The sequence below is a fragment of the Phragmites australis genome, chromosome 5 (assembly GCF_958298935.1).
Source record: "Phragmites australis chromosome 5, lpPhrAust1.1, whole genome shotgun sequence".
Lineage (NCBI taxonomy): Eukaryota > Viridiplantae > Streptophyta > Magnoliopsida > Poales > Poaceae > Phragmites > Phragmites australis.
This window is the reverse complement of record NC_084925.1, coordinates 34,991,186-35,013,531: the sequence shown is the minus strand read 5'-3', so window position 1 is coordinate 35,013,531 and position 22,346 is coordinate 34,991,186. Positions and strand designations below refer to the sequence as shown.

General features: G+C 39.3%; 1 protein-coding gene across 1 annotated transcript; it reads left to right on the top strand.

The window, feature by feature from the left end:
- The first annotated feature begins 1,803 nt into the window (after window positions 1-1,803).
- Window positions 1,804-11,866, top strand: LOC133919407 (probable ascorbate-specific transmembrane electron transporter 1). Its single transcript, XM_062363790.1, has 4 exons — window positions 1,804-2,108; window positions 10,483-10,531; window positions 10,610-10,812; window positions 11,321-11,866. The coding sequence occupies exons 1-4, from the start codon at window positions 1,965-1,967 to the stop codon at window positions 11,627-11,629; spliced, it is 705 nt and encodes a 234-aa protein (XP_062219774.1). The 5' UTR covers window positions 1,804-1,964; the 3' UTR covers window positions 11,630-11,866.
- The last annotated feature ends 10,480 nt before the right edge of the window (window positions 11,867-22,346 follow it).

Below are 22,346 nucleotides of genomic sequence, written 5' to 3'. Positions count from 1 at the left end.
TTGGTGGACAAGATGAATGACTCTCTATCGACTACAACGAGATAAGTGGCGGTATAAGATCCTATATAAGGCGGGGACCCAGACTCCTAAAGGGAGACTCTTTTTTTAAAAAGAAGCACAACTCATTTGTAACTCGATGCAAGCACTAAGGTCATAAGAGATACTCAACAACTTCCTCATTAATCTAGTTTAGATCTTATCTACTCTTGTAATAGATCTAGATATATTGCTTATATTCGAGTGAATACAGATATATCATTGAGCACACATGACGTAGGGTATTATTTCAATTAGAGCCCAAACCTGTACACATTACGTGTGCTTCGTCTCCTGTTCGATTCATGAATCATGAAGACAAACTCATTATTCTAATAGACATATTGTCAGAAAAAACCCTTGATATAGAGTTTATGTATAAGTTCAGTAGAAACAAATATAGATAGCTAGGCTGAAGAGAGGGAGTAGAATTCCACAAATAATACTACATTAGGTCTAAAACCAACTTGTTTCGGGAGTGATTCGAACATTTTTTTTAAAAAGAGAGGCCATGGCCTACTTGGTCTCCGCTATGCTCCGCCCTGTTTAAATCGTTTAAATGCATGAGACCATGACTCCATGCGGATCAGTGCAGTGAAGACAAGAAAGCACGTTCACGAATTTTGACAACCCACCAGTCATCCTCTGAGCGGTGGCAGCGTTTCCACGCTTGCGATTTGCCGTCGCTTTCTCATGCCGGCCCCCGCGTTCCCTTCCTCCCACACATATGGGGGCCAGCCTAGAAAGTTGCCGATCAGATCAGGCTAGAACCTAACCTTTGGATAACATCTGACTTTTGTTTACAGAGAGGATTTAGATCTAATTACGTAAAATTCTCCACATAATTATAATAGTAAAAAGGAGTACAGTTAATGTTACTCTCTCCGGTCACACAAGAATGTTGTTTTCGACATTAATATGGTTATCAATACACTACTTTGATCGTTAATTAGCTATATAAAATGTATATAAAATTATAACAAAGCTGTAATCTTTTGAGATTATTGTTAAGACATATCTAGTAATATCATTTTCAAAAGTTCAATTAAAATATGAAAAAGATATTAACAATAAAAAATTAAACATGTTGACCGCACACAATCTAAAACAATATTACCTCCATTCTTTTTTATTTTTCCTTTTAGAATCCATACATTCAAACTTTTAAAAGTTTGCCGACTAATATGTTTGAAAAATAATATTAGCTATATAAAAAATATATAACTAAATTTATCTTTAGAAAAGCTTTCATAAAAGTATAATTTTATTACTCTCTCTGGTCGTAAAAATAAATTATTTTAGAAAAGATTCGATCAGACTTTTAAATGTTTGACTAACAATAGCTTTCAAAATATTTAGTTTAGAAATATTAAAATCATAGGTGCGTATTTCTTTTAAAAAATACTTTCATAATATTATAAATTTATTAAATTTTATAAATATAATCTAATAAAAAATAGTGATCAAAACTATGCATAAAAGATCATATGTTATCTAAAATATCATGTTGTGACCGGAGGGAGTAATATATATTGATACAATGTAATAAAAATTAATAGCCAAAAGACACATTAAAGACAGTGAAAAATAAACCAGAACAAATAAAAAATAACGGAGATAATACTTTTTTTTAACGGAAGTACTACGTTGGAAGGTAAAAGAACCGTTAGCTCACAATACGGACATGATATTGTCATTAACCTCCCCGTTGGCATCATCCATCCATCCATCCATCAATGTAAGGACACCTACCCACCTCCACCTGGCCTTATGAGAAACCACGAAAACCAAACTTAATAAAAAAAAATTCCCCAAAGAACCACGCTCCCGCATTCTCTACACTCATTCCGTCGCCGTAGGCAGCAGCAGCGGCGCACGCAGGGGAGAGCGAGAGGATTGAGGGGACGAGGAGAAGACCATCGGAGGCGATGGGGCTGGGCGTGCGGGCGGCGCCGTTCACGTACGTGGCGCACGCGCTGGCCGTGGCGGCGGCGGCCATGGTGTTGGTCTGGTGCATCCACTTCCGGGGCGGGCTCGCCTTCGAGGCCACCAACAAGAATCTCATCTTCAACGTGAGTACTACTACTAGCACCCTATTCTTTAGGCCTCTCTCCCCGAGCTCTTTTGACTGGACGCGGACAACTTGATGCTGTGATTTTTTATTTGATAAAATCTAAAAACTGTAGTGGATGGTTTAGTCATATAATATGCAAATCTATTTTACTTCTAAAAGGATATATAATTACATTTGAGTTTGAATCAATTTACTTTTCTAAAACTTGCTTTTAACAAAATTATTCTAAAATTGTTCTTATATTTTATTAAAAATATGTAGCAGCTAGATTTAATATTATCTTTGAATGGTTCTTATTTGTTTCTAAAATTTCTTGAATATCGGATCTAAATTGTGTTAACTTTTTTTAAAAAATTACTTATGAATTTATACTAATTTGGTTACGATTTTTCATAAAATTACTTGCGTAACTGTATTTAAGAGACAGACGAACAAATAGACTATTTATTAAATGATTCTTATATTTTTGCCATGTATTAAAGTGGGTCATATACTCTCATGAGCAGCCCGATCTAATCAACTGGGACAGAAAAAGTCTGATATGGTCTGATCCGACCAGTACACGGGCTGAGCTTGAGCTTAACTTCTCAATCCGTAGCGTTTTTCGGGCCAGGCTCGGGCTTCAAGAATCAGCCTGAAACAAAAAAAAAAGGCCGAGAAAACCCGAGCCTAGTCTAAAAAACCCCACTGTTGGGCCAGGCTTGGGTCTGAAAACCTAGCCTAGCGTTGGGCTCAGACTTTTGTTTTTCCCGTCAGGCTTTTCAAAACCCAGCCTGAAGCTTGGCTCGATGTGTCGTTTGAATAGGTGTAGTCGCAGATAAGTGTTGCAAGTGTAGATAAAAAATCTAGTAATATAATAAAATACCTATGTTTACACTTTTTTAATATATATATATGATATAAATTTAAAGTATTCACGTGTATATCTTTCTTATTTTTACTTCGTACTGTGAAAAGAAATCTTCATGTCACGTCTAGTCGAGTGGGGGTTGGTAGCTTCATGAACAAGAAAGTGCAGAAATTTGACCGCATATGGCATCTGTTGTATCCTTTTCGCAGATTTCGAGGTTTGGTTTGTTGGAGATTAACGGTTGGATAACTGTTAAGACATATGAAGGCTCTGTAACTTATGCGAAGAACATCTTAAGCCCAGTTTGGATGCTAAGTTTTTTTGGAGTTCTTTAAAAAATACTATCGCTTTATAAAATATTTTGGTTTTTAAAATTTTGGAGGTGTTTGGATGTAACATATCTTGTAGTTTTGAAGACTATAGTATAGCCAAGTGTAATCTTTTTGAAGTTTTAGAAACTCCACTCAGCACATCTTTTTTCTAAACCATGGTAGTGTGTGGCTCTAGTTTTTAAATCTGAGAGTATTCTCCGTACCATATTTTTAAAAAAACTACGACATCCAAATTGATTCAGATGTTGGATGCTAAGTATGTATAGTTTTTTATAGGATACCGCGGTCGTCAAGAAAACTATGGCATGCAAAACTTTGAGGTGTTTAGATACCAGAAAAACACTGTTGTATTCCAAGAAAACCACAATATGTAAAATTGTAGTTTTATAAACTGTAGTATTGTCAAAACCCCGGTATTTTTGGAGTATCCGAAAAATCCACTCACCATTTTTTTTTTCTAAATTGAGGCGATGAAGCCCTGACCTCTTCGACTCTTCCCATCTTTAACCATGGACAGCACCCTCCTCCCATCTGTAGCCATAGAGAAAAAATTGGAAAAGGTAATGCAAAGTTCTAAACTATGGGCGGATCTGTTGTAAGAGCACCAAGAATGCATCTCTTCTACTATTTTCTTCCTCTTATCATCTCAGGATTGGGTTTTAGGAGACGTACGACTTCTGCTGTGTCAGCATAGGCAGATGCTGGGTATGGTGCTGGTGGAAGTAGCAGGAGAGGTAGGGAGAGAATTGGTAAAAATTTAAAATTAGATAATATATATATGAGAGTATTCGCTGAAATAGATAATATGTTATCGTATTTATAATTTTAGTATTCGTATTCGGCACATTATTTATCGAAAATAGAAATTCGGTATACCGTATGCCGAAAAACCGTGGGCTCGGTCATATTTGGCACACCGTATAATGTATATGACACTTTAGCCCATATTCGATACACCGTGTATCGAATATCAACCGTATTCGGCACACTGTGTGCGAATATGGGCTACAGTGCCATATTCGGCACACGATGTGCCGAATATGGCTTTTGCCTGCCGTGCGGTCACATCAACTCACGTCGCGGTCGCAAAACCCATATTCGACATACCGTGTGAAGAATACGGCACTGTCCGTATTCGACACGCAGTGTGCCAAATATGGGCTACAGTGCCGTATTCTTCACACGGTATGTCGAATATGGGTTTTTCGGCGTACGGTGTACCGAAATCTATTTTCGGTAAATGATGTACCGAATACGAATGCTAAATTTGTAAATACAACAACATGTTGTCTATTTTGGTAAATACGCTGATGTATGTTGTCTAATTTTATATTTTTGCTGAGAGAACACGATTTGATATCTAGATATACAAGTAAAGGCGATAGATCAACTGCCTCTATTGTTCATGTTTGTAATTGAGTTACAAGTTTATTTACTCCATCGGCAATTGCACGGATCGATGCTTGCTCATACTCTCCGTAGGACCGAGAACGACAACTAGATGGATGATAATCGTTTTACAATTTCTTACGAAATAGATGGTTGATTCTTTGTTCACTCAATATCCTTAAAAAACGTACAAACAAGAACATAAACTTTAGAGAGATAAAGAGAAAAAGAAAGACCAAAACTAAATGACTCTACGGATGTAATATGAACCATAAACTCTATTCAAGATCATTCCATATGTCATTGGGAACAAAAACTTGAAACTTGAATGAATAACAAAGCAAAAAGACAAACACCGAAAGAAACAACTCTGCAAGTTGATGGTCTACATGCAAGGAGATTCAAGTCCCTCTCAAATATATGAATATATAAACGTTTATGCCTCTAGCAATAAGAACAATAACTTTCTAAGGTTGAAAAATCGTAGCTCAAAGGTAAAAACGAAAATCAACAAGAAAATCCCAACAAAAAAAGAAAACTTCTAAACTTGCAAGGTAACCAATAGATAGAGACTAGAAGGAGGGGAATTCATGCATATGCAGAAATACAAACTTCATTACTTAAAGAGGTTAGCCCTATTTTAGACGGATTATAAAGATTTTTCTCTTGAAAAAAACTCTCACCTTTTATATAGGCTAAGCACTTATTTTCCTCTTCTATAAAACACTAGCACTGGTCTCTCAAATGGGTGCCACAATTGGTTTAAGTGGCTAGTTTTAACTCTCTCATAGCCCTATCCCTCTATTTATAGGCCTAGGAAACTTGATCCCAAGTTTCCTAGTTTTTTTCCAAAATACCACTCTCTTGTAATACACTCCTACCTACTACCGAGGGTATTTTAGTTTATTTTCTTCTTCATTCATCAGATGGTCGCAGTGCCTTCACGACTTAGGTTCGCCTCGATACAAGCTTCATGATAGTGTCACATACTCCTCCAGTTCTCTCACAGTTTTGAGGCCAAACCGTAAAACCCTAGCACACTTCTCAAAGCGTAACTAATCGCTACTTGAGCATGCACAGTTTGAAACTCGGCAAGCTCACTGATGACAACCAAGCAACTCTCACAATCCTCATCCTCAACCTTGACCCTAGACCTAAGCAACTCAAGTTCAGAAGAAAGACTCATACTTATGCCTAAGCTTCTTCAACTCACACACATCTTTCTTAAGTAACCTATCATAGCTAACGAGAGCATCATTCAATGTATCGACTTGGATGGAAAGCTGGTCATAGGAAGTTAATGCCTCGGAGGGATCAAGCTCGGGGTCGCTGACGTTGTTGTCGTTCACTATGAAGCAGAGACCGGTGAAGTCCTTGGCCTTTTTCATATTCTTCACTAGCGGTTCCTTCTCCTTCAAGCTCTCCTCCTCGCTTGATGAAGTATCAACGTCGTTGAGTGCCGCCATGAACGCCCTAAAAGCCGTCTTGGCTATCTTGTCACGGTTCTTCTTGAAGAAAGGTTTCTTATTCTTCTTTTTATGCTTGTTATAGTCATGGTTGCGGTCTTCCCTATTCTTGAGCTTGAAGCAGTCCACTTTGAAGTGGGTGGTGTCACCATACTCAAAGCAGGCACAGGAAACGCCCTTCCTTCGGTCTCGACGGTTGATGTAGAAGCGGGTGAACTTCTTCATAACCAGTGCAAGATCTTCATCATCGAGCACATCCACTTGCTCATCTGTGATAGAGACAAAAGAGGAAAACGCAAAACCACCAAATAAAGTGTTAGCATAAAGAACACCAGCTCCAGTTTGATTGCTATCATTAGATCCAAAAATCAACGTCATGTTATAAGACAGGGGGTTTTTGAGACCTATCTGAGCCGCCTTAGCTATCTCAGTGGACTTGAGTTTGCTGAAGAAATCATCACAAGCCAATGTGTCATAACTTGATGACTCTTCAATGCTCGAGATCTTCACTTTTCATATGCTATGGTCAAGAGCATGGAGAAACTTGGTCGCTCTTTCATGGTCAAAATAAGGCAAAACACCAGTTGATCGAAAATTACTAACAATTCTATCAAAGTGAGCAAACATAGTATCCAAAGATTCTCCGGGACTTTGCACAAACATTTGATATATTTGGTTGTATGTGCTTTGGAGTCTGGGCTTAATCTGATTAGTGTCTTCATGAAAGACACTCAGAGCAGTCTAGATCTCCTGGGAGTACGAAAGTGTTGGACCTTGTCAAACTCATTTCGACTCAGACTTGTGAACAAAAATTTCTGGTATTGTTGTTGGCTTTATACTGTTCGATTTGAAACGGAGTCGTACGAGCAGCATGGATCTCATAGTTCGAATCAGCTACCTCCCAAATTGCACTTCCTTGGCTTAATAGATAAGCAGTCATGCGCACCTTCTAATACGAAAAATCACGGCCATCAAGCAACAGAATCTTCTCACTTCTCTATATCGTCCACGGATCACAAAGCCGGTTAAGATCAACAATTGATCAAACTGGTTCTAATACCAATTGTAGGACCAAGAACAACGACTAGATGGGGGTGAATAGGCGTCATACAAATTTCTTGCGAAATAGATGACATATTCCTTGCTCACCCAACGCCTCTCAAAAACGCACAAACAGAAGCATAAACTTTAGCGAGAGAAAGAGAGAAAGAAATTTTCAAAGCAACATGACTCCACGAATGAAATATGAATCATAGACTATATTCAAAACCATTCCATGTGTTATTGTGCACAAAAGCTTGAAACTTGAATGAATAACAAAGCAAAAGACAGACACCGAAAGAAGCAACTCTGCAAGTTGATGGTCTAGAGGCAAAGGAATTCAAGACCCTCTCAAATACATGAATATATGAACATTTATGCTTCTAACAATAAGAACAACAACTTTCTAAGGTTGAAAAATTGCAGCTCAAAGACAAAAATAAAAATCAACAAGAAAATCACAACCGAAAAAGAAAAACTTGCAAACTTGCAATAGAACAAATAGAGAGACTAGAAGGAGGGGAATTCAAGCATATGCAAAAATATAAACTTAATTACTCAAAGAGGTTAGCTCTATTTTAGACGGATTACAAGGATTTTTCTCTTAAAAACTCTCACCTATTACATAGACTAAGGACTCATCTTGCTCTCTTCTAAAACCCTAGCACTAGGCTCTCAAATCTATGGCACAAGGGGCTCAAGTGGTTGGTTACAACTCTCTCATAGCCCTACCCCTCTATTTATAGGTCTAGCAAACTTGACCCATAAGTTTCCTAACTTTTTCCCAAAATACATCTCTCTTATAGTACACTCATACCTACCACCGAGATTATTTTGGTTCATTTTATTCTCCATTCATCAGATGGTCGCATTGCCTTCATGAATTAGCTTCGCCTCGATGCAAGCTTCGTGATGGTACCATATACTCCTCCAGCCCTATCACGGTTTTGAGGCCAAACCACGAAACCCTAGCATGCTTCTCAAAGCGTGACTAGTCTCCACTTGCTTCCACCTAAAGTGAGCGCTCCGATGATGACGCGTGTTCTCCTTCTTGCGATCTTGATCACCGGCAAGCCTCTCCCGCTCCTAATCCCTCGAACCGCCTTGTCACTTACACCAGCTTCCCATTCACTTGACTTTGTCAACACTCCATCTTTATTATGCTTTGCTTGACCTCCACGTACACCTAGGATCACCCTTGACTTCGCTCGGCCTCCTTGATCGTCTGGCTCGAAGCCTCCCGCTTGGCCCCAATCATCCCGTCGTCGACCGCCAAGTTGTATCCATCATTTGCACACAATGAGATAAGCAAACATGTTTCTCCAACTCCAAACTAAGTTAGTTCAAAACCAAAATCACAAATCCTCAATTCAAAATACATTGTGCTGAACATGTGAATATCGAATGATCTGACATGCTTTGCCTCTGAATATCGGACCATCCGGTGAGTGTAGCACTATTTGTTACATGAAAATTTTGCTCTTTATAAGAAAAGGTCCGGTGGAAGTTTCTAGTGATCTTGTGCTCATCACCGGATAATCCAACGTGTGCAAATCCACCAAACCACCCTTCCGCAACCTCTCTGCAACAAAAGATCCGGTGATATCCTCCGGTACTCACACTAAAACGCCGGACTATCCAGTGTTCGCTCTCATTTCTTCTTCAGCACTGAAAATGCTTCGATACTCACTTCACCGTACCACCAAACTATCCGATGCGGTAAAAAATTCACACACCGGATGTTCCGGTGAGGCATTTTTTTAGACTCTAAAACAATCTGTTCTAATTCAAGCTTTGGTTAGCCATAAACAAAAACACGCACAAACAAGCTCATGCCAACTAAAATCATCTTAAATCCAACATTATTAATGACTCATCATACGCAAATCAAAGCATATTTCAACTCCGTATCTCACTCTCATGATTCTTTTGTAATGTAAGTAAAGCGATTGTTTCCAATCTTGTGTAAAATTTGGTTCTTGTAGGGTGAAAAAATATAGCATCTTAGACTAATGGTCAAACCAGTTTCCCTGTATCGATGATGAAAGAGTACGCGGATGCGGCTAAATTTTGTTGGTTGTTATCTGATTTAGCTAGGGATGGACGTGATTACCATGAGTTAACTTATCCAGTTTTGTCTTTCTGGGACTAGACTAGTTCCTGCTTCCACTATATTGTTCCCTTTTTTATAGTGTAGGTTTATCTATAGTAGTTATGAAATATTTTTTTCCGGGTAGTTATGAAATACCGCGTCTCACCGAATTTGACATAAAGGCATGTTGCTGCTTCTCATGGGCATGCCATCTAGTTTGAATTTAATTAATAATGGCTAGTTCGCACAACAACTATTCTTTTTTAATCTAAATACTGTATCATATACCACAGGTACCAAACACGTCATGTTTTGCTAAAATGCAAAAAAGGTGTCAGTTTCCATAGACTGATATTTTTTACCTTCAACTCAAAAAAACTGTGGTTTTCAAGTAATGTGGTTTCTAAAAACTGTAACATCCAAACATGCCCTAAGAGTTATGACTGATTGTCCTTGCGACCTTGCATTATAAGGTAAATAATCATTTCGAGCCATGATTAATCAGCATATGTTCATTTGACCAAAGCATCGCAAGCATGTTCTGAAGGGGTGACAACTCGACAAGAGCTACAATAGTGAAAAGAGGGTTCATTGGTTACGATTACGAGTAGGCACTAGTGTTGTTTACTCTATTTGGTTTTGGTTAGGAATTAAGTGATGAATGCTCACACGCCTTTGTTGGTCAACACACTCCATTGTTGGTTGTCTGATGGGAAAAGAGAGACGACTCCCAAATGGTGGTTTGATGCTGAACATATATCAAGAGAAATGGAGCACGACTAAAAGCGCCTTTACTTTAAATGTGCACTTGCATCTGAAAATAGGCTCTCTGTTTTTAAGTGCTGGTCTATACACGCCTTGCATTAGTCTCTAACACGTCTGACGATTGACTAACATAAGCACGTCTGACAATTGACTAACATAAGTGTGAGTGTGACTTGGTCTGTGTCTGTTTAGCTGAAAGTTTGTAGGCTCTTAAGTTTTTTGAACCAAGATAGTAAATATGATATGTATTCCGCTGCAATGGCCCTTTTAAAATTTTGAACCTATATATGGACCTGCAAAAACTCTCCATGAGATATATGGTTTCTTAATCATTTTTTTTATCTGGACTCTTTTACGGGTCCGGTATAATAAATTGGTTACATTAGAATTTCAAAATTCGTCACATCTCAAATATTTCTGATGTTGAGATATTGCAGCTTCACCCTGTTCTTATGCTGATTGGCTATATTATTCTCGGCAGTGAAGGTAATGTTAAGAATGTTTTTAGTTCTCTGGCACATGATCAAAATTTACAGTTTTGTAATATCACATTCATGTTGGCAGCTATAATGATATACAAAGTACTTCCTACGTGGAACCATGACACAACTAAGCTTATCCATCTGATTCTCCACGCAATTGCGCTTGTGCTTGGTGCATTTGGAATATACTGCGCTTTCAAAAATCACAATGAAACCGGAGTTGCCAATCTTTACAGCCTGCACTCTTGGCTTGGTATCGGAACAATTTGTTTATATGGTATCCAGGTAAAACCATACACATGGTTGCAAACTTAGATTCCTCTTATTACTATGATTTGACAGATTACTTCAGTTATTATGAATTGATTTTTTTTTCAAAAGAACTTCCTTTTATAACTATGAGTTGATACTTGATAGACTACTGCAGTTATTATGAATTGATTTTTTTTAAAGAACTGACTGACACAATTTACTTCCAATAGAACTGATACAGAAGATTTTGTGACTTTTTAGTCATGATCTTTTGAGTGAATCAATATTCTTGTGTGGATGTCACAAACCTATTTATAAGCTTCATACTTGATCCTTTCATAGTTTTATGTTAGCAACCAACTGTCATGAAAAACTGGATTATTTTCAGAGATAAATGATGGCTTAATGCAAGTACTGAACTGATACTCTGAGAAATTACATTGTAGTTTGAAGTCTGCCCAAGAATATACACTACAGAATAAACATTACATTGTTTTATGAGCGTTGGAGTATGGTCTTATATTTTCCTTATCTATTACAGTGGATATTCGGATTCGTTGCATTTTTCTTCCCTGGTGCTGCACCAAATGTGAGGAAGGGCGTTCTTCCTTGGCACATACTTTTTGGGCTCTTCGTCTACATTTTAGCGCTGGCTACTGCAGAACTCGGGTTTCTGGAGAAGCTCACTTTCCTCCAGAGCTCAGGCCTTGACAAATATGGCGCAGAGGCATTTTTGGTGAACTTCACTGCATTGGTAGTCGTGCTATTTGGTGCTTCTGTCGTGGTAGCTGCTGTAGCTCCAGCTCGCCTGGAAGAACCACAGGGTTATGCTCCAATCCCAGAAAACTAGTGCATATCAAATGTACAGCATATACAGTTGCCGGAATTCTCTGTTACCATGGTGAAATAATATATCCATGCCTCTTCTTTAAAAGAAAGAAGATACTGGAATCATCACAATAAGAATATAGTGCATCTTCATTGTGTGTGTATATACATTGTGTGCTACTTCAAATTTGTATATATGAAGCTACCATGAAACACTGAACATCCTGCTTGCTTGATTAATGAAATGCTTGTAATGCTATGCTTGTGTTTATTACAATCTGAGCCGATTTTAACTGTAGTTCAGAAGCAGCTACTGAAACTGCCTAACAGAAAGTACTTAGGTAAGCTCTTTACCGTACCGATTTACCTGTTCGCTGAATTACCACATCTATTTTCTGCGACTGTGTCTAACGGTTTGCTGTAATTCATGGGACAAGCATAATGGGGGTATCCTTTATCTTGTAATCAGATAATATAATGATGGCATATTTGTCAATCTGTACTGTATATGATGTACCGCTTATCTGAGATCCTATATGGCTATATGGTGATATGATCGGGAAATAAGGATTCACCCTCAAGATACGTCCAATTCATTCTACAGAATTTTGATAGCGTACTGCATCCTAGTCGATTCTTAATTGTAGGTAACTGTACAGACGACAATATGTCATTCAATATACTAGAAAGAGAAAAAAAAACTAATGCTGAAATTATAATAACTGAACAGTATTTCTGAACTTCTTAAAGTCTGAACTTACTTCCTGCGACGACACAATTTACTGTGGACCTTACTTATGGGCTTGGCTTGTCGTAAGGACCTGCTTATGGGCTTGGATTGGCCCACTTCGATTCATGAGGTGATGTAACCTGAAAGCAAATTTTGCACTTTCATATGTATTTTGGCCGCGACTAGGGCTGGACAAAAAGCTCGATACCCGTGAGCTAGTTTAGCTCATGTCTGATTCAACTTAGCTCGTTCTAAAATCTAACAAGCTGAACTAGAGTTTTAGCTCATTTAGATAACAAGCTAGCTCGCGAGCTAAACGAGCTAGAGCCATTGTCTATATCATATTGCTATTTTTATTGTGGTCATCAGTTTACTCATTGGTTATTTTTATCTTTAATGGAGAGGCTCATCGCCAATCTACTTTTCTATTGGTCAGTTCCTCGTTACGATACAGCTTTATCTTTTTTCTTCTTCCATCGATCATTCCTTCAGGCTTTGCATGTATAGACGGATGTGTAAGGAAAATTGTTTCATATATTTTTTGGAGAAATATTTTATTCCAGTAGCAGAACATATATAGATGGATCTGTCTGCTACTGTGCTGCATGTGAGTTTAAAAAACTTTCAGAAGATATTTAGCTTACAACAATTATACCTCTGATTAAACCATGCAAAGAAGTACTATACTTGTAGATGTCATTACTATTGTTGTATAATTTTATCGATGCATTTTTCAGTGGATGTTTATATTCTTTTCATCCTAGTAATGAGGTGCTCCCTTAAAAAAAAAAGTAACGAGCCGAGTCGAGCAGGATTTTCTGGTCGTTATATTAAACAAGCCAAACAAGCCGAGCCCAAATGAGCCGAGCTGGCTCGTTATCCAGCCCTATCCGCGACCATACAATGATACAAAACCATGTTGAGCAAAAATCAGACAATATAGATGAAGGCAAAAAAAGGTTTTCTCAAATGTAAGCCCTAGACACTCTGATAATAACGTGATGTAAAATTGTAAGCATCGTAGTCACTTTTATGTTGTTAGGAAACCTGAAGTTTTACAATCGAATGTGGGTCCGTCTCGATCTCTTGAAAGATTCGATTCTATATCTAAGAGATTTTTAGCACTATATATACAGGGTAGAACCTCTCATTGTAAAACACAGATGAATAAAGAAGAGAAATCTTTTCCCCTACATTTTATCTCTTTGTGCAATTGTTCTCTCCAGGAATCGCTAGACTACACCCGGCGGCAGTGGTTTCTCAACACGTTATCAGCATAAAGCTCTTTTGGAGACTAAGCTAGCGGGACGAATCTGCCTACGACTGATCTGCATTGCATCGACATCACCATCGAGCGGGCAGGTCGTGGCCTTGCCTATATGTCCTACACGGCATGAATTTCACCACGACATCAAGGTTGTGGTTTGTCGTTGCTACCATGAATAAGCTACTGGTTTCGATCTAACCTATGCTATGCAGTATATCGACTCTCTGTTTACTGCTCATCGTGATTCTTGTATTATCGCGACACTACTTAGCTTGTTCCCAGTAGACAATTCCCTAACTAGGGTTTCTACTACTAATGTTCATTACCTCCACCAACCCAAAGCTGATTTGCACAGTTGCTCAAAGCCATCGCCGCCGACCGATGGTCGTACTCTGCACAAGAATGTGGTGGCTCAAAGGCCACCACCACAGATTGAAATAGAGAAAAGGGGGGGGGGGGCTTGGCCGCCGAGCACCCCTGTGTTGTCAACATGCTGTGCCGCCGAACGGCCAGCGCAACGACCGGGGGCCTTGTCGAAACACCGCTGCACGCCGCATTGCCAAAGTCCTCATTGTCGACCTTCCACGGCCCCTTAGCTCCATGTGCCACTAAGCCCACTGCGCCAGAAGCGTAGCACCGGCCACCTTGCCTATGGTCATGTTGCTGCATGTGCTGGGCCGCCCGCAAGAGGCTGGGCTGTCGCCCACCGCGCTTGTCGTACTGCACCACGCTGATGCACGCTCGGCGTCGTGTGCCACTTCGCCCATAGCCGAACGACCATGCCCTTGTTGCTCGTGCCGCCGCACACCATCCAGATGCTGGCTGCCGCCGTCAAACTACCGCCACAAAGGAGGACGAACCACCCTACATGAGATTTGGGCGTGGTGGGCCCAGAGCAGTGTGCCGCCACCCAAACGGGAAGGACCCAGCAGCCGCTGTCGTTGCACATGACCACCCTGGCTAGAACGTCGTCTCGGTCAGTGCCGTCTCGCACGGCAACGCACGCCGCCAACCGCCGCACTAAAGGAACTGGGTGGTGGCTAAGGTTTCCAAACCCTAACCGCCCCTTGTATGAGGTGAGGCCAAATGGGCTGGGCCAGCCCAAGCTACCAGGCTGGCCCAATAATGGTGAAAAGCCGGTGGGAATAAGAAAAGGAAAAAAAGGAAAATCTGTAATTTTGCTTTTAAACCCTGGGTTTTTCTTTAATTGAGCGCAGTCCCTGTATTTTTGTATTTAATCCCCTGATAGTTCTAAAAATTATCTAGAGGCTCTGATTTTCCATATTAGACCTTGTGGTTTCTAGAAATTACGTAAATCCTGAAATTTTGTGTATAAACCCATGGACTTTGTAGAAAACCCTAAAATACTTTTTCTTACATGAAAATACCCCTATAATTTGAATTTTGAATCTATTTTTAGCAATTATGTAGTATTTATTTCTTTGTTACTATTACTATTTAAATTGCATATTATGCGTTTAAATTCAGTAATATTCATATAATAGTATAGAAAATATCGAAAAATTTACAGCAATCCTACTTAGCAACAAGATGTAACTTTACTACTAGTAATACTTGTGTCATTTGAATATGTAAATGGATGGCATCACGAACAAAGAGTTCGCTGAGCTGAATGCAGATGGCCGTAACTATCTCATTTGGACATCAGATGTCCGGATTGTACTAGGAGAGAGAAAAGCTCCACACTGCCATTTGCTCAGGAACAAGTAGTACAATGGTTCTCACGGAGGATGAGAATGATAAGGCAGTTCATGCTACGAGACGGGGCACTGCCTATCTGCATCGACCACGACTTTGCTCGCTGTAGAAGGTACCTCAGGAAGGAAAACACTTTAGTAGACATCAATAAATACGATTAGACATGTTAGGTATGGGCGTCCTGCGACCATCAAAGGTTGGTGTAGGGATCGATGACGTCCTAAGAGGGGGGTGAATTAGGATATTTAAAACTATTTCGGCTAAAAAAATAACATAAGATAAACTTATATCAATTTCTATCTAAATATGCTCTAAATTTATCTAGTGTGTCTACTCTACCAACAAAGCGCTTGCAACCTATCTAAGAAGGTAAATTGCAAGTAAATGCGGAAATGTAAATAAAGTAGAGAGAGCAAACTCGACACAAAGATTTTTTTTTCCTGTGGTACCGATGGTATGAATGCCACCCCTAGTCCACGTTAGAGCTCTATAAAGGATATGCTCCCGGTCGGCACCCAGTCACAACTCTTGAGCCACCGAATCACAAAGATAAGGCCTCCACCCGGATGAGCCACCAAGCTATCAAGGTAAGATCTCACCACTAGTCTCTCTTCCGGTTCCTTGCTGTCGTGATCACTTCGAAGCTTGAGCCACCAAAACAATGGTCTCCGTGTCCCCGCACAATCGTCTTGTCACCGCTCCACACCAAGTCGGAGGGTCAACAAGCTTGCCAGCGAGTCACTAAGACTCCAAGATGCCGGCGTACCAAGAGCTACACTATTGGATCATTCCTTGATCCACTCTCTAGTAACAATCACCTAGCAACACACTCTCTAGGCCTATAAGCACTAATCACTCTCTAATTTTGTGCTTAATTGCCTTGGATGATCACTTTAAGCACTTTGGTGGTTTGAATGTCTTCTCATGTGTATATGAACTTCTCTGGACTCCAGCACACTCAAATGACTAAGTAGAGGGGTATTTATAATCTCAAACTCGCGCACTAGCCGTTAACCCAACGGCTCTGAAAAATTGTTATCACCGGATGATCTGGTGAGAATAATAGTACTAACACTAGATCATCCGGTGAGTACACTCTCACAAACTAGCCGTTGAAACCCCACTCAAACCTCTGTGAACACCGGACACTCCGGTGTATACTCCATCTTCATCCCCAGACTTTCCGGTGAGTATACCCTAGCAATCTGAGCCAACATCTTCTCTGTATAAATTGCTCCGGTGTATTCTCCGATGCACATCACTTCATCATCAGACCATCCAATACGTTATCCTCGGCCAACCTAACTAATGCAACCCTCTCTGGAAAACATGCTCTGGTATGCTCATCTTCAGAGCACCAGACCTTCCGATGAGGTCACTGTATTCTCTCCTTTTTTTAACAATGCTCTGGTGCTTGCCTCCGATGTGTTCAAATCAATCATCGGACTATCCGGTGGGGTCTTCTACTTCTTTTTCATCTTTGCGCTGTTCATTGTCCGGTGTATTATCCAGTGTTGCCTACACTCGATCACCGAACTATCCGGTGATGCTTTCATGCCTATATCCCCCTTCGATAGAGATGCTCCGGTGAGTGCAAATACCTGGAGCACTAGACTATCCGGTGTAGTCATTTCTCCTGGGACTTTTTTCAATTCAACCAAACTTTGTCCTAGATTCGGTGGCTTCTTTAGATATTGCATCCATGAGACCTACTAACATATATTCTTGACAAACATGTTAGTCCTAATAATTATATTGTCATTAATCACCAAAATCATAATCATAGCCTAATATAGCTATTTTCGCTATAACATACCGGTTCAAAACTGACATCATTGTTGGTTTTGAAACTGACAGTGAATTAGCAGTAGCCATAATGCAAGATTATCACTGTTGCTTATGAACCAACAATGATGGTTAATATCAGTGTCGATTCTCGATTTGAACCAATAGTGATAATCTATCCACATATAAAAAAAATACTTTATCGTGAACTCTTCAATATGAGGATATGTCTTAAGTTTGATCTCATACTTAATACAAAAGCCCCATACCAAAATATTTGTATAGAGTATTTTATATATAAATCTATATTCGTAGTAGTATATCAATCAACATTAGGATCAATGTGTCTTACGGTGCAAAACTACTCAGAGCTCCTAGCTCCTGGTAGAGCGGTTTTGCACCATAAGGCACACTGATCCCTATGCTCAAACTTGATTCTAATTTAGAACTACAATCTTGTTGAAACCACAATGATAAATAGAAATGGATGTTGCAAAGTTGATGTATCAGGAGCTCTTCGGCTTGAGATCTAGGCTCGTAGTATTGCACCATACATTGAAGAGCTCTTGGCACAGACACCTTGTGCCATCTGTTTTACACTTTACGCTATCTGAGTGACAATTATACATCTAAATAGATGGCAAAAATATAATCATCTTGAAGTAAATGTATTTTCAGCCACTCATTTAGATATGTTTATTGTCACAATCTTGAACACTCAACTTGTCACTCATTTAGTTGGGGAGACGGAGACGGGGAGATGGGGAGAGGTGTGGGGCGATGGGCACGAGAGACGGCGAGGTCAATGACGGGCTTGGTAGATGGCGAGGTTGGCGACAGGTTCACTACTACAAAATAAAACTTATATACCGACCCATCACTGTCGGTTGCTAATGGGCCAGCAGTGATGAGACATCACTACTAGTTCAAAAGCCGCGCGGGAAGAATCAGCGAATGCAGCTTATGAACTAGCAACAATGAAGGGCATCATTACCTGCTGATGGCTTGAGCCGACAGTGATGCTTCACTACCGGGTGAGGGCACCAGCCGAAAGTGATACCTGAACTATCGCTGTCGATTCTAGCCATGACCCCGCAGTGATAATGGGTATCACTGTCGGTTCATATGGAGAGTCGACAGTGATAATGAATAATAGTTTATATTAAAAAAAATCATAACTTTTTCATATGAAGTCGGATGGGGAAAAACTTTATATGAGAATTGTAGTCCTCGACTAGATCTACAACTTTGTAGTTGAAGACTTTTTAATTTGGTGTTATTTAAAAGCTCAAATAATCTTAACAAAGTTTCAGTCGTGGTCGATGATAGCCCATCTTAAAAAAATCATAACATTTTCATACAAAGTCAGATGAAGACAAACTTTATATGAAAATTATAGCTCTCGACAAGATATATAACTCTGTAGTTGATTTTTTTATTTGAGACCATATAGATGCATAAATAAATATCTAAAACTAGTACAAATAGAGCCACATGCTTAACCATAAACTTTTGGCCTGGATCTAGTGTAAAACACTAGTATGAATCATTGAAAAAGACATATTTTTATCATGAGTTTGGTACCTCAGGTTGATGAAACATTTACGCGGCAGTAACTTTCAGACATAGCACTATGTCTACAAAAATTTTCAGGCAAACCAGAGAAGGTCAATTTTCAATCAAAAACTTCAGAGATCATGTCGAGGGTCTTTCAAACATTTTTTTAGGGTCAAGAAAGTTACATGTTTAAATACATGTATTTTTTCAGATGCGACTCCTCGTTAGCTTCAAAAATTGAGGTCGAACGTCGAAGTCATACTTCGTATGCAAAAGTTATGGCTGTTTTACTAAACACTACACGAATTGGACACACTTTTTCATACGGAGTCGGATGAAGATAAACTTTATATTAACATTGTAGAACTCAACGAGATATACAACTTTATAGTTGATAACCTTTTCATTTAGGATCATTTAGATGTGAAAATAATTATTCAAACGTTCGATTAGAAGAGGTCAAAATGACTAATCTTGCTATTATACTCAAAACCAATTGAGAGGTGATATAGTTAGAGAGATCACATGCGCAGAGCTTTTGATCGAGGTCGTGAGTTCAAGTCTTGGAACTCGCGTGAAAAAATAACAAGTGAGCAGTGATCAGTACTCGAGCTTCTAGTCGAGAGTGGGTGAGCAGTAGTGGGTCGGGTGCCTCTGGTCAAAAATTTTTTGCTTTTTTCGGCCACAAACATGTTGAATCAGGGACCGGCAATTACTATTGGCTGAAACTTTAAACCAGCAATGATAACCGACTATCACCCGGCTAAAGCCTTCAACCAGCAGTGACAAACTCTTCACTACCGGTCCCCAGGCTGGCAGTGATAGTCGGGGATTATCACTACCTGTTGCCCATTGTCGGGTCCAAAACCAGCAGTAAAGAGAGTTTTAGAGCCAACAATGTAAGAATTTCTATAGTAGTGGCTTGGTAAATGGTGAAGGCTCGAGGAAACAAGGGCGACCGCGAGGTGGCTTAGGAGAGGGAGATGATGACGAGCTCAGAGGACATGGAAGCCAGACCCAAGGGATAGAGGCAGCCGTAGTGGTGACGGTGACCATTACACCACTTTGACCGCTACTACCCCTCGGGAGTGAAGTGGGATGGGGCGCGGACTGAGGGAGACGAGCTCGGGTTTTATAGAAACATTATCACTACTGGTTTTTAATATGAACTAGCAGAGATAATAATTATCATTGTCATTTCGTATTCGCTCAATTATCGCTCCGTCGGTGAGCATATGAATCGGCCGTGATAAGGATTATCACTGTCGATTTGAAATACGAGCTGACAGAGATAAGGATTATCACTGATGGTTCGTATTGGCTCAATTATTGCTTTGTCAGTGAGTATTTTGAACTGACATTGATAGTTGATATCACTGCCGATTCGTAGCTATAACCAGCAATGATATCAACTATCACTGTAAGTTCTTAAGGGTTCATGGTTAGATCTATCGATTCAGCTTATGAACCATATCACTGATGGTTATTTTCAAATCGGCAGTGAAAGGAGGATAGGGATGACCCTTTCTGTAGTAATATCATCTTCTTTGCTGGCCATCGGTTTAATTGTCTTCATCTGAATCTAATAAAGGAAAAATGAACGCATAAGGTACTCAGCAAGTCCTACCTCAAGGGGACAAGTAGATGCATAAGGGTAGAACAAAGATAAAAACTATATATCTTTAGAGTTAAGTTTAAGATTATGTAGTTGTTGATCTTGAGGAAGATGCGATCCATCCTACCAGTTTGTAAGTTTTATAGTTGGCGGATACCATGTCCTCACCAACTCAAGGCACATAGCTTGCATTTTTCAAAAACAAGAGCACATTGTCCACTCACACACCAAGGAGATACTAACACCATTGAGCTAATCATAAAGATCAAATCATAGCATCGTCCATGATCGTAGACACAATTATTCAAATATATTTAACACTGTAGAGGTGTAGAACTTGAACCACACGATATGCATAGACCCACACCACCATCGTGCTTGGAACTGGCATAACAAGATGTAACATCCTCCTAACACAGCCATGATATCTATTCACGGGCACTAAGTTACCAAGAGCCTTAGAATAAATCAAGGGGGAAGACCACATAGCAATCCCACGGTTCAAACATGGTCTTCATAACAACACCAGCCGGACCTCAGACTATGCACAATCCGAGTATTTTCATGGTCCCAGTTGCCACTACCAGTCTACGAGTGGGTACCAAGATAAGTAGAAGGGGTTGCGCCAAGTCTTGCCCATATAGAGCATGTGGTTGCATGATGGTCACTTCGTGAGATGTCAAAATGAGCAGTCCTTATGTGACTGAGGTGAGTGTCTCCTAGCAAGAACATCCCCACAGATGAACCTTGCTCCTAAGGTAGTCCCACCCCTGTGGGGTACCCTACTCACCCCCGTCAAATCAGACTTTGGTTTTTTTTACATTTCTCTTATTCCACACACATCAAGCACACTCCATTTCATATTTTCCAAAAAGACATGATTAACATAAGTTATTATCATGATTATTTTGTTTAAGCAAAACAATCATAAAGTAGGCTAGTAGACAAACATCATCCAAATAATCAATATAGTTGATGTTAGGGAACTTGTAGGGTTTCAACGAAAATTGAGATAAACAATAAAAAGGCATAGCATATACAAGCTACGTCATAGCTATCTCAGCATTTTAAACTAAGTTAAGAACCTAAGCATACATATTAATATAGTTTAAAATAATGGCTCTACTGGTTGTGATTGAAATCATAGGTTCAACATGATCAATGGTTTAGGGTTTGCCTTCACGAAGGTCAAATCTCAATCGGTCTTGACGTCCGAGTCTCATGGGTTTCTTCATGATCGGGTCCCGCCTTCAGTTCCTTCTTCGCAATCCAGGTCCTCTTCGAATGCTCTTCTTCTACCATACACAAAGCGATGTCGATAAACGATTTATCAAAAAACATATACATAAATTTCTAACGAGTAACTAACACTAAGGAAAATGGATATGGAAGCTCTATAGGAATAGGCTCTACTTTTATCTCCTGCTATGTGAAACCGAAGCATGAGATCTGCATTGTAACTCTACACTATTGAGTGCTATAGGTGCGGCTATTGGCGAAACTAGCTAAGGCAAACATTCTAATCTATTTCCTAATTCATATTTGGCATTATTTACCAAAATAACAAACATTAATTAATTACTCTAATTAGTTACTATTTATCCTAATGGGAAACTTACTTTTAATTATTAACTACACAAATTAACCATGTATAATTTAGTCACTAAGATTTCCTCTGTAACCTAAAACATGGCTATCTAATTTATCTATCTCTAAAACTACTCTTAATCTAGCTATAGAGCTAAATCTAGGTCTACGGTAACGCATATACAGTCCAAAAGAATTATTAAAAAAATTAATTATATTATAAAAATTATGAAATTGTCATGATTAGATATATCTCAAATTTAGATGAATATTAGTAGAAGAATCGTTAAAACAGAGTTAAAACAGAATTAAAACGAAGGAAAAACAGGCTTCGAAAGATTTATCGAAGGCTAATTTAGGAAAATATAAAAAGAAAATATTCCTAGAATATTTTTAGATTGGCTCGGCTTCTGTATGGTTCGGTTGATATGAAAAAACGCCAGATCTGAAATTCTAGTCACTTTTTAGCATTTAAATGG

Excerpts from the sequence above, each read along its gene's own strand:
- LOC133919407 (XM_062363790.1), top strand. The coding sequence starts at position 1,965 with ATGGGGCTGGGCGTGCGGGCGGCGCCGTTCACGTACGTGGCGCACGCG. Across the intron at positions 10,532-10,609 it reads TATTATTCTCGGCAGTGAAG|CTATAATGATATACAAAGTA; the intron begins GTAATGTTAAGA and ends TCATGTTGGCAG. Across the intron at positions 10,813-11,320 it reads TTTGTTTATATGGTATCCAG|TGGATATTCGGATTCGTTGC; the intron begins GTAAAACCATAC and ends TATCTATTACAG.